Genomic DNA, 13,452 nt, shown 5'->3' with positions numbered 1-13,452 from the left:
TGTAATTTCCTTTTGTATCTTTTTCTCTCTTAAAATAATAAAAGTTAGACACTAAATTAATTTTTTTGTTTTCCACCTGATTTTCAGTATTGCATTGGGGGCAAAGCGCTCCCTCGCAAAGGCAACTCGATGCGCAAGAAACTCGAACTCGAAACCTCTAATTAGAGTGGAGAAGTACTTGGCACTCCACCACAACTCTTATTGGTGAGACCAAATTAATTTGTTACAAAAGATGCCTTCTAAACCTATGAGTAGGATGATCCTTGATTATACATTATTTGAGTTTAACTTCTATACACGTACACTATTATTGTAAATAATTTTTACGCTATTAAATCACCTAAAAAATAACTACAAATAATCATTCTGAGAATTGAGATTTGTAAACTTGGACAAGATGAACAAGTTAAAGTACATTGATAATGTATGAAATATTTGTACAACCAACGTATATAATTTAAAACAATAATTATAAAGCAACCTTCACCTTCACCTTCATTGGAGGTCTTGAGTTCGAGCCCTGAGTATATAAAAAAAAATCTAGTAAAAATTATTTTCCTTTTTAATGATCCTTACACAACGCAAATTCGGATTAGTCGAACCCAAATACGGATCCGAACACCGAGTGAAAAATAAAAAAAATAAAGAAAACTCTCAATAATAGAGGTAGTTCAGCTATAGTTGTCATCAACTCTATTCATTGATTGCTTCCATGAACATTTTGCCTCCCATATCCTTTTTCTTACTCTCTCTTTTTTCTCACTACAAATTAACCTAGGTATTAGGCATACATTATAATAAAATGAAGAGTTAAATTCTTGCATGACTTTTAGGTTACGTTGTTACTTGTTAGAAATTTTTTAAAATCTTTTTACCTAACCTAAGATTCTTTTCTTTTTGAATTTAAACACTGAAATTTCTCACGAAGCACCGAAATTGATAGTCACAAAGTGAACTAAAAAACTTTGTTAGTGGAATTATTGTACGTTTTATAACCGATCAATGCATATTTGAACTCAAAATGTGTAACTAAATATCTTAAAAAATGTATCTGAATAAGAATAATTATTCAATACCCCGACCATCAGGTATTTATATTTTTGATTCTTTAATGACGTTGTCATTATTATTTTACATCCTTGAATTGCCCCTTTCGAGAATAATCGAATGCTGTCAAAATTAAATCAAACACTGATATTCCTTATTTTTCAACAAATGAATTAAATCAAACACTGATATTATTCTTAAGGTTGGTTAAGATATTGTTGAAATTGCACTTTAAATGTTGAAATATTGATATATTCTGATCTTGTTCTTTATGATATCTAGTTAAGCATATTAAATGCGCACCTTGACTCCTATGTTTGTGAATTTTCAAAAATAATAATGAATTATTAACTGTTACACTATTTACTTATACGTGTTATATTAAATTTATATTATTACTTTATATTTAAAAACGATATCGTTCTAAAAATAATTTGTTGGAATTAATTATTGATTCATGTCAGGATCAGTTGAGTAGGAAGGTTGGGTCCATTACATATACTTGCTGAGCAGGTCCTTATAATTCACATCACGAGAACATGAATGATATATACATTCTAACCATATTAATTTCAAATAATTAACAATGAAATTGAAGTTGAATTTAGGATTTAAATTCGATGAGTTCAACTTTTATCTTCTCACTACTGAATAAAATGTGCTTTTCAAATTATAGATTTGGATTTTACTATTTGTCGAAATTTTAATAAAAACACTAGTTATGATTTCTTCTCATCTTCTTGAGATTTGATGTGCAAAGTTATTCAGTAGTTATGTTAGTGGCAGGTAATAGCTAGGTATCTATGGAATAGTCAAAATTAGTGGCAAAGTCAGGATTTTCACTAAGGTGATTCAAAATATAAAGAAGTAAACACACGAAGAAGCAAAATGAATGTACGATGTAATTTCTTGGCGACCTTGACGGCACCCTATGGTTGAGTTGCATGCAGGGGCGGAGCACAGCGCGAGCTAGTTTAAGGTTAAAGTTATGTTTTATTCAAGATTAAAATTACTTTTTTTTTTCTTTTTTTTGGTGTGTGTGTGTATATAGATTCTTTATGTGTTTTATTTCTTCATATTTTGAACCCCTAGTAAAAATTTTGGTTCCGTCACTGATTGCATGTATAAGCTGAACCGAGCACTATTATTATATAAGAAAAATAAATTATAAAAAAAAATACCGAATTTAATTGATCCCCATATTATGAATTACTTATATGTGTCTATGAATGAAATCCATTATTGATATCATAATCTTTTGAGTTGGAAAGTTGGGTATGATCCCATTACATGTACTTGTTGCTTTAGGTATGGGTCCATTACATGTACTTGTTGCTTTTGGTACCTTAAGCATATATTGGCTTATAATTCATCACATCACGGGACCATACATATATGTTTTTTTTTTTTAATCTTAAGAATGACAACATATATATGTGGGGTTGCTTCATTTTTGGTTTAAATAACAAACAAATCGGAAGGTATCTTTAACTTTCTTTCTATTTTTAAGATGAATTATTTTGTGGGCTTTTCCTTCTCTATTGGACATAGTTTTGGAATTGGAATTTAATGCACTCAAGTGTTAGTTATATGACATTTTAATTCCAGCATCATATATATCTAAATTTAGATATATGATTTTATATAATATGGCTTGTGAGTGTTTAGACGTTATAGCATTAAATTCACAGTTAGTCTGATAAGAAAAGCAATAGTGCAGATCTTATCTTTTTGACTATGATATGATGCTAGTCGTTTTGATATTATCTTGTTTTTATGTTAGTTATTGTTTCTGATTTAAAAGTGATATTTTTCTTTTCTTGGGTATCTCTCAAGAATATATATAGATTGGTTTGGATCTTAGTTGCCCATGACGATCTTTTTATTAATTTTGACGATTAAATCTTGTTATGACTAAAAAAGGAATGATTCAGATCAGGAGTAACCACCAGTGATAGTAACCCACGCTATGATGGGAATTGAATCAAAGGCCTTTAGCCTCGACATCTCTACCTTGACTTATCAGTAACTTCATCTTCCAAAATTTTCAACAAACTAAGCTATAACATCCAATAAAAAGATATAACAGAATATACTTGAATTTATGGGATTAGAAAAAGGAGACCCTAACTAAGAGATTGATCAGTGGAGAATATATATAAGCTTTAGATGTTGGGGGCACGTTGATTTGACCAGGAAAAAAAATGGTTGGGAATTACTATAATAACAAATTAGTCATTTCATCACTTATATATTAAAGCCAGTATAAGATTGATAAATGATGTAATTAGTACATAAACGACTCTCAATAAAGAATCAACTGAAGTAATTATCTGGAAACATTCAAAGTACAACTTAAACGACAAAACAATTGCAACTCCAAAAACGGATTAAACACAACAACAAATGAAGAATAACAAATTTTGATATCATGCCCCCATCTCACGAGAGAGATCCTGGATGCTGTGCTAGTGAAAGAAGGGCTAACTTGGGAAACATGTTGAATATGCAAGATGAAAATTTAATAATGTGGAGAAGGTGGTAAGGGAGAAGGAGTTGAAGATGATTAATAATGGTAAGGAGGTGGTGGTGATGGTGAAGGAGGAGGGGGTGAATTATAGTAGTAGGGTGGTGGAGGGGAAGATAATGGTTTTTTGTAGTAGTCATTCTTAGGTAAAGATGGTATCTTGTATTCTGGTTTAGGCACTGAGGGTACCTTGTATGAGTTATCTTTTGGAACAGATGGCACCTTCTCGTAGTCATTTCCTGGAACTGATGGCTTCTTGTAGTAGTCATTCTTCGACAAAGATGGCGCCTTGTATTCCGGTTTAGGCATTGAGGGTACTTTGTATGAGTTATATTTTGGAACAGATGGCACTTTCTTGTAGTTATCTTCTGGAACTGATGGTTTCTTGTAGTAGTCATTCTTCGGCAAATATGGCATCTTGTATTCCGGTTTAGGCACTGAGGGTACCTTGTAGGAGCTATCTTTTGGAACAGATGGCACCTTCTTGTAGTTATCTTCTGGAACTGATGGCTTCTTGTAGTAGTCATTCTTCGACAAATATGGCGCCTTGTATTCCGGTTTAGGCACTGAGGGTACTTTGTATGAGTTATCTTTTGGAACAGATGACACTTTCTTGTAGTTATCTTCTGGAACTGATGGTTTCTTGTAGTAGTCATTCTTCGGCAAATATGGCGTCTTGTATTCCGGTTTAGGCACTGAGGGTACCTTGTAGGAGCTATCTTTTGGAACAGATGTCACCTTCTTGTACTTATCTTCTGGAACTGATGGCTTCTTGTGGTAGTCATTCTTTGGCAAAGATGGCACCTTATATTCCTGTTTAGGCATTGAGGGTACCTTATAGTCGTTATCTTTTGGAATAGATGGCACCTTCTTGTTGTCATCTTCTGGAATTGATGGCTTCTTGTAATAGTCATTTTTTGGCAAAGAAGGCGCCTTGTATTCCTGTTTAGACACTGAAGGTACTTCATAGTCATGTTTGGACAATTGTGGTGCTTTATTGTACGTTGAAGTTGGTGATTCATAAGGATTAGGTGTATATGCCATAGTGCATGTCGCAATCAATAAAAATGCCAAAGCACAAGCAAGTTGAGACAATTGCTTCTTCATTTGGCTTCCCATTGAGAAGATTTGGATTCTAAGGCTGATTGGATCTTTTTTTTCTTTTTGTGTATTTGAGAATAGAATAACTAGGAGTTTTTATAGCCTAAACTAAGAAGGTGACTTGATGATTTGAATGCTTAAAATAATCCAAACATATCAGAGATTTTCCTATCTTTGGTTACTGCTGTTCCACTAAGTTCTTGAGATCATGGAAAAACCATGAACAAATGACAACTTTCTTGACTAAATTATATTAAAAAACAAAAAGTTCAGACTTTTATTGACTTTCAAGAAAATGGTTTCATGTCTACATACATGTCTAAAGTAGTGGCAAAAAAGGATAATATAGAGAAAGTTTGCAAAAAAATTTCTCGTTTTTAAGCTTATTCATTTCACTTCATTCTACTTAAGCCTTTAATTTGTACCTTACGCCGTGTTAATTTCGGGTAAAATTTTATGCAAATATTTGTTTAATTCTTACTAATTCGAAACGGGAAGGCAAATAAGCAGTAACAAAAAAAAGGCACGTAGTGAAAAGAAAATTTATCAGTTTGTGAGGAGAGTGAGTGCACTACTATAATACTTGCATCGTCTAACAGGTGCAACATGGTAGTATAAGATTTTAGCTGAATTCAACAAAATTAACAGTCCAAAGGCCGTTAAATGCACATAAAGTAAGAGTTTTTTTACCAGAGACGATGTAAGAGTTTTTGGGCAAAGACGTTGACGTAGTTGCCAATTTTGTCCCGACCAACAAGTACAACCTCAAAAGGATTCGAGAAGATATGGGTGTTGGACAAATTATAGGGTAGAAGATTAATAATGATCACGAGTCTGAAATGCTTTGAAGATTATGGCCGAACCCTGGTTTCGAGTTACCTACATATCTCGAGAATCGAGACATATGTAGTTCAAGAAGGACTAAGACACATATGAATTTAGGAAAACAAGGTTGATGTGAATTCAAAAAAATATTGTCCCAGTGTCAAGCTATGATGACACTGGGCGTTCGAGTTCGAGAGTAGATCATTGATCTTTGCTTTTGAGTTTGATATTCGTCTCAACAAATTTGCCCTGGTTCACTGTCAAAGAGTATGTTCCACGTTGTGTCATGCTTCATAGCTCCTTGGTTTGTCATGTTTCCTGCTAAAACTTCTGTAAAATCTAGAGTGCATTCGTTAGTAATAGGATTGACATGAAGGCATTAAGATAAAATTAGTGGGGCAAAAAAAATGAGCGCAAAATCGTTTGAGATCAGGTTAGTGCAAAGTCATTTGAAATAAAATTATTGTAGATTCCAAATCATTTGAGATCAAATTATTGTTAGTGCAAAATCATTTGAGATCAAATCATTGTTAGTGCAAAATCATTTGAGATCAAATCATTGTTAGTGCAAAATCATTAGTGCAAAATCATTTGAGGAAAAAATAGTGCTGGGTAAAATCATATGGGATAAATTAGTGCCGGTGCAAAATTAGGTTGAAATCATTTGAGATAAAGTTAGTGCCGGTGCACTATTAGTGCAAAATCCTTTTAGATAAAGTTATAGCGCTCGTAATTAGTGCAAAATCTTTTGAGATAAAGTTAGCGCCGGTGCACAATTAGTGCAAAATCTTTTGAGGCAAAGTTAGCGCTGGTGCCAATCTAATGCTAAATTTTTAAATAAAGTTAGCGCCAGTGCAAATTATTGCTAAATCTTTTGAGATAAAATGAACGCCGCTGCAAAACATTAGTGCTAATTAAATCATAGTTAGCGCTGGTGCGAGATTAGTGCTAAATCGTGGTTAGTGCCGGTGCAAGATTAGTGATAAAACATAGTTAGTGCCGGTGCAAAAGTAGTACTAAATCATTTAAGATGAAATTAGTGCAACTGGTTTAAGAAACTTCAAACCGTCTCGTGAATACCACCACTTCATTTCTCTGCATGTTTGAAACTTCCTCGTTAACACTTGCTGAATGAGTAACAGATTCACTCCTTTGCCTGTTTGAACTTTCCCACATTCAAAGAAAATTTGTGAATTGGGGGAGGGGAGGCTATTCACGCTGACTTGAGATTTCCAACCCTGCTCCTTTCTTGCTCACCTGCTTGCTTGGACTTTGTGGCCCCGTTCAAGGTATAAGACTTGGTAAATAAATAAAAATCATTTGAAAATTATATAGCCTAAATATTATACACATATTTTAAATACATCTAGTTTCTAAAATTATCTGTCAGATCTCAAATTATGACATGCGTTCGAACGTCCTTTGTCCCAACATGCTAGCCCAATTAAATCATATATTTATGATGTCCAATATCCTCTGACGATGCCTTCCAAAATTTTGCCGCAGTTGAGCTTTGGAGAAAATACTAAAATCTTAATGTGTGCATCTAAACCCTTTGTGGGTTGCCTACCTATCCTGTTGGGTGAATCATCAGGTTGAATGTAGCTCGTTGACACGTATTTTAGAAACTTTAAACTAAGAGGTCGAACCCTCCACGGGTTGCCTACGTATTCTGTCGAGATATGTTGCGACAAAAATCAGGCCAGACGTGGTTTGTTACATACAAAGCAAAAGGAAATTGAGATTTTTCTTATAAAATGACCGAAGTCGATGTAGCCCGCCTACGTATCCCGCCATGGGAATCAGGTCAGAACGTAGCGCATTACAAGCAAAAGGAAATTGGAAATTTCTACTATAATGTGACCTAACCTAATGTAGATTACCTACATATTCCGCCAAGGTCGATTATATTAAAATAGCACATAAAGAAAAACAAAACCTGTTTCAACTTCTAGGCATGGTGCCTCTAGACTACATCTGAATTTTATGGGATTCAACCATACTTCCGCATTGTTTGCAGCATCATTGCTCCTTACTTAAGCACTCCTTGCCAATCCGGTGCGAACTTAACCTTAGCTTCTTCTTGATTTTTAAACTCGAATCCTGTCTTGAATAGGATTACGTGAATACATTCTTGTATCCCCTTAGTAATTCAACCAATGCTTCTTTTTCAAATGGTGCCAAATGGAAATTGACTCTGGTCTCTTTTATCAATTCCGAGTTACCTAAGTTTACCACTTCAGTTCCATCCAGATTAGACCTTGCCTTATTCTCAAACTGCTCAAAGTCTTTGATTAACTTATCGGGTTGCATGGCATCCTCGTATTCCTCGAGTTCTTGTTGGGCTTTCATGTTTTGTTCATTTGTTCCATTACATGTCATAATCATAGAACCGACAAGTTTATTATTTTTTATGCTAAAAGAGAGAAAATAAGAGTAATTAAATAGAGATAAAGAGTTAAAGAAAACGAGAAGCATTCATAGATTTTGCATTTGAGCTTCCAAAAGGAGAGGCAAAACAACATGGAGTTCTTATACACTATTCAAGCCTCAATTTTAAATCGTGCCATTTTCAAATACTAATAAAATTTTAATCTACCAAGACTCTCGGCGAACTAGGGACTGAGCAAAAGTCCAATTCTTCAAGGCATCTCCTGATTCAGCATCCCAAATGGTCGGTATCTCAGGGTTATCCTCAATAGGGGTGACATTTCCAATATCCAAAAAGTCCGCCATATGTGGATCAATCACATTGGTTCGCGGCCTTTGTGCTGCCCATTGAGGAACATCATTTGTATTCGTATTCTCATTTTCAGTCATCTCAAGTGTCGGCGTGAATAAGCCTTTTGGGGAATAAAATAAAAAGAATTTTTTTTTTTTTTTTTTTTTACAAGAAACGGCGTTAGATGAGGTGAGAAAACATAAGTAGTTATAGCATACAACAGATAGGTCATGTAGCAAACAAATCACAAAAATAGTTAAGTCAATAGCAAATATAGCAGACAAGTTATAAAAACGAGTAAAACAATAACGCGTCCTAATATGCACGGGACCTCTCTCATGCCGGAGGTAAGCCTAGCGTATATTTGAAAGATGAATGTGCCATTATATATCATCCCATTGCTCTTTAATCATTTAAACAACTCTATTCCCAAAAGGAGTACAAAAATATCTTTAAGCTCATGCCAAATGAAAGAAAAAAAATTCGTAATAAGCTAAGTTCATATCTTCATCACATCCAAGCTTCTTTGTCAATCGATAATGTGAGCCAAGGCAAATTTTTTTTTTTTTGGTCTTTCTTTCTTTACCAAAGTTTTAGATCTTCATGGCTTCCTGCATTATAAAAGGGTTAGTCATATTATCCTCCTAAAGTTCAATTAATTTAGAGAAAATGATCCACATTTTGGCACAATCATTTTTCAAATAATGCACACGTAACATGATGAGTGTCATTCGGGGTTGAGAACCCACTTGACATTTGGTTAAGGCTAACTACTGGACTTAATATACCAAGGATATTAAGTCTCCTAAGTTTAAATGATGCATGCCCCTAGAAAGTGGTGTTGGTTTAGCTCTATCCTAGGTAGACTAAGATTTGGTTCGCTAGACTAAAGGTTCCCAAGCGGACTACTCGAGTGAGAAGGCTGTGCGGTCACATGGAAAATCTGGACACCCCGCGCATATGCCAACTCTCCTAAAATTTGGGATTTTGAAAAAAAATTGCGAGTGCGCAAAACACACCTCGCGTGTACGTGTGATAGTGTGAATTTCCAGTAGTGGAGAAAATATGAACGGAATGACAGTTAAGGAAAGCGGTAACATATTATTACATTACATAAAAAAAATCACATAAAGAAACATATTGAAGCAATAATTATTACATTAAAAAAACACACATAAGAGAAACAATTTAAGCACAACCAAACATTCAACGACTTAATAATTCACCTAAGTTTGTTATGGTTAGAACCTAAAGTCCCCAGCGGAGTCACCAAGCTGTTATACCCCATTTTAATCGGGTCAAAACAATGTACAACATGTTGGTGATTCCTAATTAATTATGAAAAGAGTTGCTACCTAATTATTTTTAAGGTGAATTAGGGCACCTAATATAATGCTAAATTAAATATAATGCTAAATTAACTCTGGTTCAAAGGTCTACTTGACTTATATGATTCTTGGTAAGGGTTCTAATTATCCTAAAGGGAAGGTGTTAAGCATCCTTTAAGGTCCGTTAAATACGGTTAACCGGCCATAACTAGGCTTTGAAAATGTAATTAAAACACAAGTGCTAATGTATTTTGTTGAACTTAAGTATTAAAATTGCACGGCGTTTGGAAAACTCAGCTTTTAAAATTTAAAGACTAGACTCTCAAATTGGATACTTGAAAACAAAATGAGAAAAAGTTTGAAAGCGTCATTTTCCTAAGCAAGAAAAAGTTGAATCTGTTATTAGACTAGATAAAGACACTTACAGAAAAAGGTTTGGACTTAAAGTTGATAAAAATGGGTTTAGAACTAAATAACAATTTTCAATAGTTGACTTACTCTATTAAATATAAAAATCTGACTTTAATGCCTTTGACATTAAGGAAAACTGAGAACATGGAAAACGTTAAGATATCAAAATTTTTAACACAGGCAGAAGCTCAAACTCAAATTTAAAGGAATCATTTGGACTCTTTGAAAATCTGGTTGTTATGAAATCATTTGGATACATTATAATATACCATAAAATGAGCTAGATTAGAGTTTTTGAAAGAAAGCATTACTTTTTGATACTCGTTGAAATAATATACCGATTTCCCCCTCTAAACTAGGTGTTCTAATGTCGATAAACTTAAACGAATCAAATAAAAAATCACAAATAAGAAAACAAAATAGTTAACTAATCTAAAGAATGAAACAGTCCACTCTTTCTTTTCCAGAGAGGGAAAGGCGTGAACGAAGGAGAGGATGCGGGTTCTAGATTTCGCCTCACTTCATTTCCTTTCTGCTCTGATGCATCTCAAGGGAGCAAGGGAGTTGGCTGAAAAGATGACGTGGATTCCATGTCTAGCGACAGCAAGAAACTATGCAACAGTGAGAGTCTTTTAGGAAGACTCCATTTTGCTCCGGAAGTGTACATGTAAAAGAAGGGGAAATGATATTGAATAAAACAGATATAGCCAACTAAGTCATACAACAAATATACTATTCAGGACACGAGTTATGCAAACGCGGAACGAGATTTGTATCTTGCAATTGACGATTTTCGAACCAACACAAAAGAGCTAAAATACACGTCTATTAAACATAAAATAATCCTCAAGTCCATTAAATTTAAAGTACAACAAAATTATTTCTGTAAGGCATGAAGAATGAAATATAAAGCAAGGCATTAGATGATATTCCTTAAAAGAAAACTCAATACACATAACTTGCATTAACAGAACATGTATGAAGATTAAGAGCCTATATATTTGTGCATAAATAGATGGAGAAAAGCTACAGGCAGTGTACTCTAGAATCATGGGTTCACATTTTATTAGAGGAAATACATAGACATAGTCTGCATAATATTTCTAACTAAACAAAAAGCAATCATCATCTTTAATCATTTTGCTACAGAGAAACATACAAAAAACATTAAAATTTCCACCGTATAAAGACACTAAATGAATTAATAAGCTGTAGCGAAAACTGACTTCATGTAAATATCTAATCCTAAAATGAAATCATGCTTTAAGTTTAAGGTGTCTAAACGTGAAGAAGACATGACTTTGGATTTCTACGGGTCTCAAACTAAACCGAAATATAATTTTTAATATCATTTTTATTATAGCTAAACTAAACAAAATCAGTCTTTGACACATAATTTCTTAAGCTAGGCATAGCGTTTTATCACAAAGGCAAAACACAAAATTCTGCCATGGCTGATGAAGGTTGAATCTCTAGCCAAATATGAGTAGAAGACAAAAAGATTCTGCCTTGAAAATAAAAAAATAAAAAAATAAAAAGGGAAAAAAGGCGTTGATAGACGTTAGGGCTTAGGTGGTAAGAAGGTAATTTTGTTAGTATAGGTTTTATTTGGAATGGATCTGCTGGGTTTCAGTTTTGGGCTCAAATTAGCTTGATTGGGGCTGCTTTAGTCTTAATGCTCCTTTCTTCCTTCAATTTCTTTGGCTTCTAAATTTACCGTAATTCTTATTTTAATACTAATATGTAATTATAGCAAACATACAATGATGACAATGACAATTGTAACAATAAATATTAACCACAATAATTAATATTAATAATTATTAATAAAAAATAGTTGTAGTAGTGATAGTAATAAAATAGTGGTAAAAATAAGGTACTTGATATTTTACTAACTTAGAAGCTCAAGAAAACAAGTTGGAAGAAAGGAGGGTCAAAATTGGGTGTCAACATACATAATTCGGGTACGCGTTCGCCTAGCAGCCCGACACTTTTAGTGCTCTCTCATAATCCCGTTTTCATAATTTAGGCTGCTCCAATTTTACTCGCGGCTACTACGAAAGTCGCTTTTGCTTTCTTTTCCTCACATGGAATGCCCACCCTACTCTTGGAATCACCCAATCCTTATTATACCTATTTTGAAGTTCCTGATGCTTATTATGTTCCAGAGTTTTGCTATTAAATTCATGTGAAGAAATTGGCAATTGCTCGAAGAATAGATGAAATATACATAAATTTTCGACAAAAAGAACTTGTATTGAATTGAAATGATCCTCTGGAAACATTCAAAATACAATTTAAATGACAAAACAATTGCAACCCGAAGAAGGATAAGAAAAAAACAAGTAAAGAATTACAAATTTAACGCCTCCAACTCACAATACGATAACATTTTGGTAATATATGTTGAGCTGGAGAAGGACTTCCTGGAAACATGTTGAACATGAAAGATGAAAAATTTAATAATATGGAGGAGGTGGTGATGGAGAAGGAGGAGGGGGTGAATTGTAGTAGTAAGGTGGTGGAGGAGAAGCTGATGGTTTTTTGTAGTTGTCATTCTTTGGCAAAGAGGGCACCTTGTATTCCGGTTTAGGCAATGAGCTAGGAACCTTGTACTCCGGTTCAGGCACTAAGGGTACCTTTGGAACAGATGGCACCTTATTGTAGTTATCTTCTGGAACTGATGGCTTCTTGTAGTGGTCATTTTTTGGCAAAGATGGAGCCTTATATTCCGATTTAGGCACTGAGGGTACCTTGGGATCATACGACACCTTCTTGTAATTATTTTCTGGAACTGACGGCTTTTTGTAGTAGTCATTCTTTGGCAAAGAGGGCACCTTGTATTCTGGTTTAGGCATTGAGGGTACCTTTGGAACATATGGCACCTTCTTGTAGTTATCTTCGGGAACTGATGGCTTCTTGTAGTAGTCATTCTTTGACAAAGAGGGAGCCTTGTATTCCGGTTTAGGTACCGAAGGCACCTTTGGAACAGATGGAACCTTGTAGTTATCTTCTGGAATTGATGGCTTCTTGTAGTAGTCATTTTTTGATAAAGATGGAGCCTTATATTCCGGTATAGGCGCTGAGGGTACCTTTGGTGCATATGGAACCTTCTTGTAGTTATCTTCTGGAACTGATGGCTTCTTGTAGTAGTCATTTTTTGGCAAAGATGGAGCCTTGTATTCTGATTTAGGCACTGAGGGTACCTTGTAGTCGTTATCTTTTGGAAGTGATGGTACCTTCTTGTAGTTGTCTTCTGGAACTGATGGTTTCTTGTAGTAGTCATTCTTTGGCAAAGAAGGGGTCTTGTATTCTTGTTTAGGCACCGAAGGTACGTTGTAGTCATTTTTAGACAATTGTGGTGCTTTATAAGAGGGTGAATATGCCTTAGTGCATGTGGCAATCAAGAAAAATACTAAAGCACAAGCAAATTGAGGCCATTGCTTCTTCATTTGGCTTCCCATTGAGAATATTTGGATTCTAAGGCTAGA

The 13,452-nt window shown here is 34.4% G+C and overlaps 1 protein-coding gene across 2 annotated transcripts; it reads right to left on the bottom strand.

The window, feature by feature from the left end:
• Positions 1-3,358: 3,358 nt before the first annotated feature.
• On the bottom strand, positions 3,359-13,452 carry LOC132041008 (protein PELPK1-like). Of its 2 annotated transcripts, none has more exons than XM_059431738.1 (2): positions 12,601-13,452; positions 3,359-4,408 (listed from the first exon to the last, which is right to left on the bottom strand). In XM_059431738.1, the coding sequence occupies exons 1-2, from the start codon at positions 13,423-13,425 to the stop codon at positions 3,614-3,616; spliced, it is 1,620 nt and encodes a 539-aa protein (XP_059287721.1). In that variant the 5' UTR covers positions 13,426-13,452; the 3' UTR covers positions 3,359-3,613. The 2 variants fall into 2 exon arrangements, with proteins under 2 accessions (XP_059287721.1, XP_059287720.1); XM_059431737.1 differs by having other exon boundaries at positions 3,359-4,279.

This window comes from Lycium ferocissimum, chromosome 12, assembly GCF_029784015.1.
Source record: "Lycium ferocissimum isolate CSIRO_LF1 chromosome 12, AGI_CSIRO_Lferr_CH_V1, whole genome shotgun sequence".
NCBI classification, from domain to species: domain Eukaryota; kingdom Viridiplantae; phylum Streptophyta; class Magnoliopsida; order Solanales; family Solanaceae; genus Lycium; species Lycium ferocissimum.
This window is presented reverse-complemented; position numbering and strand designations above follow the sequence as displayed.

Excerpts from the sequence above, each read along its gene's own strand:
- LOC132041008 (XM_059431738.1), bottom strand. The coding sequence starts at position 13,425 with ATGGGAAGCCAAATGAAGAAGCAATGGCCTCAATTTGCTTGTGCTTTA. Across the intron at positions 4,409-12,600 it reads AGGTGCCATCTGTTCCAAAG|GTACCCTCAATGCCTAAACA; the intron begins GTACCCTTAGTG and ends AACGACTATAAG.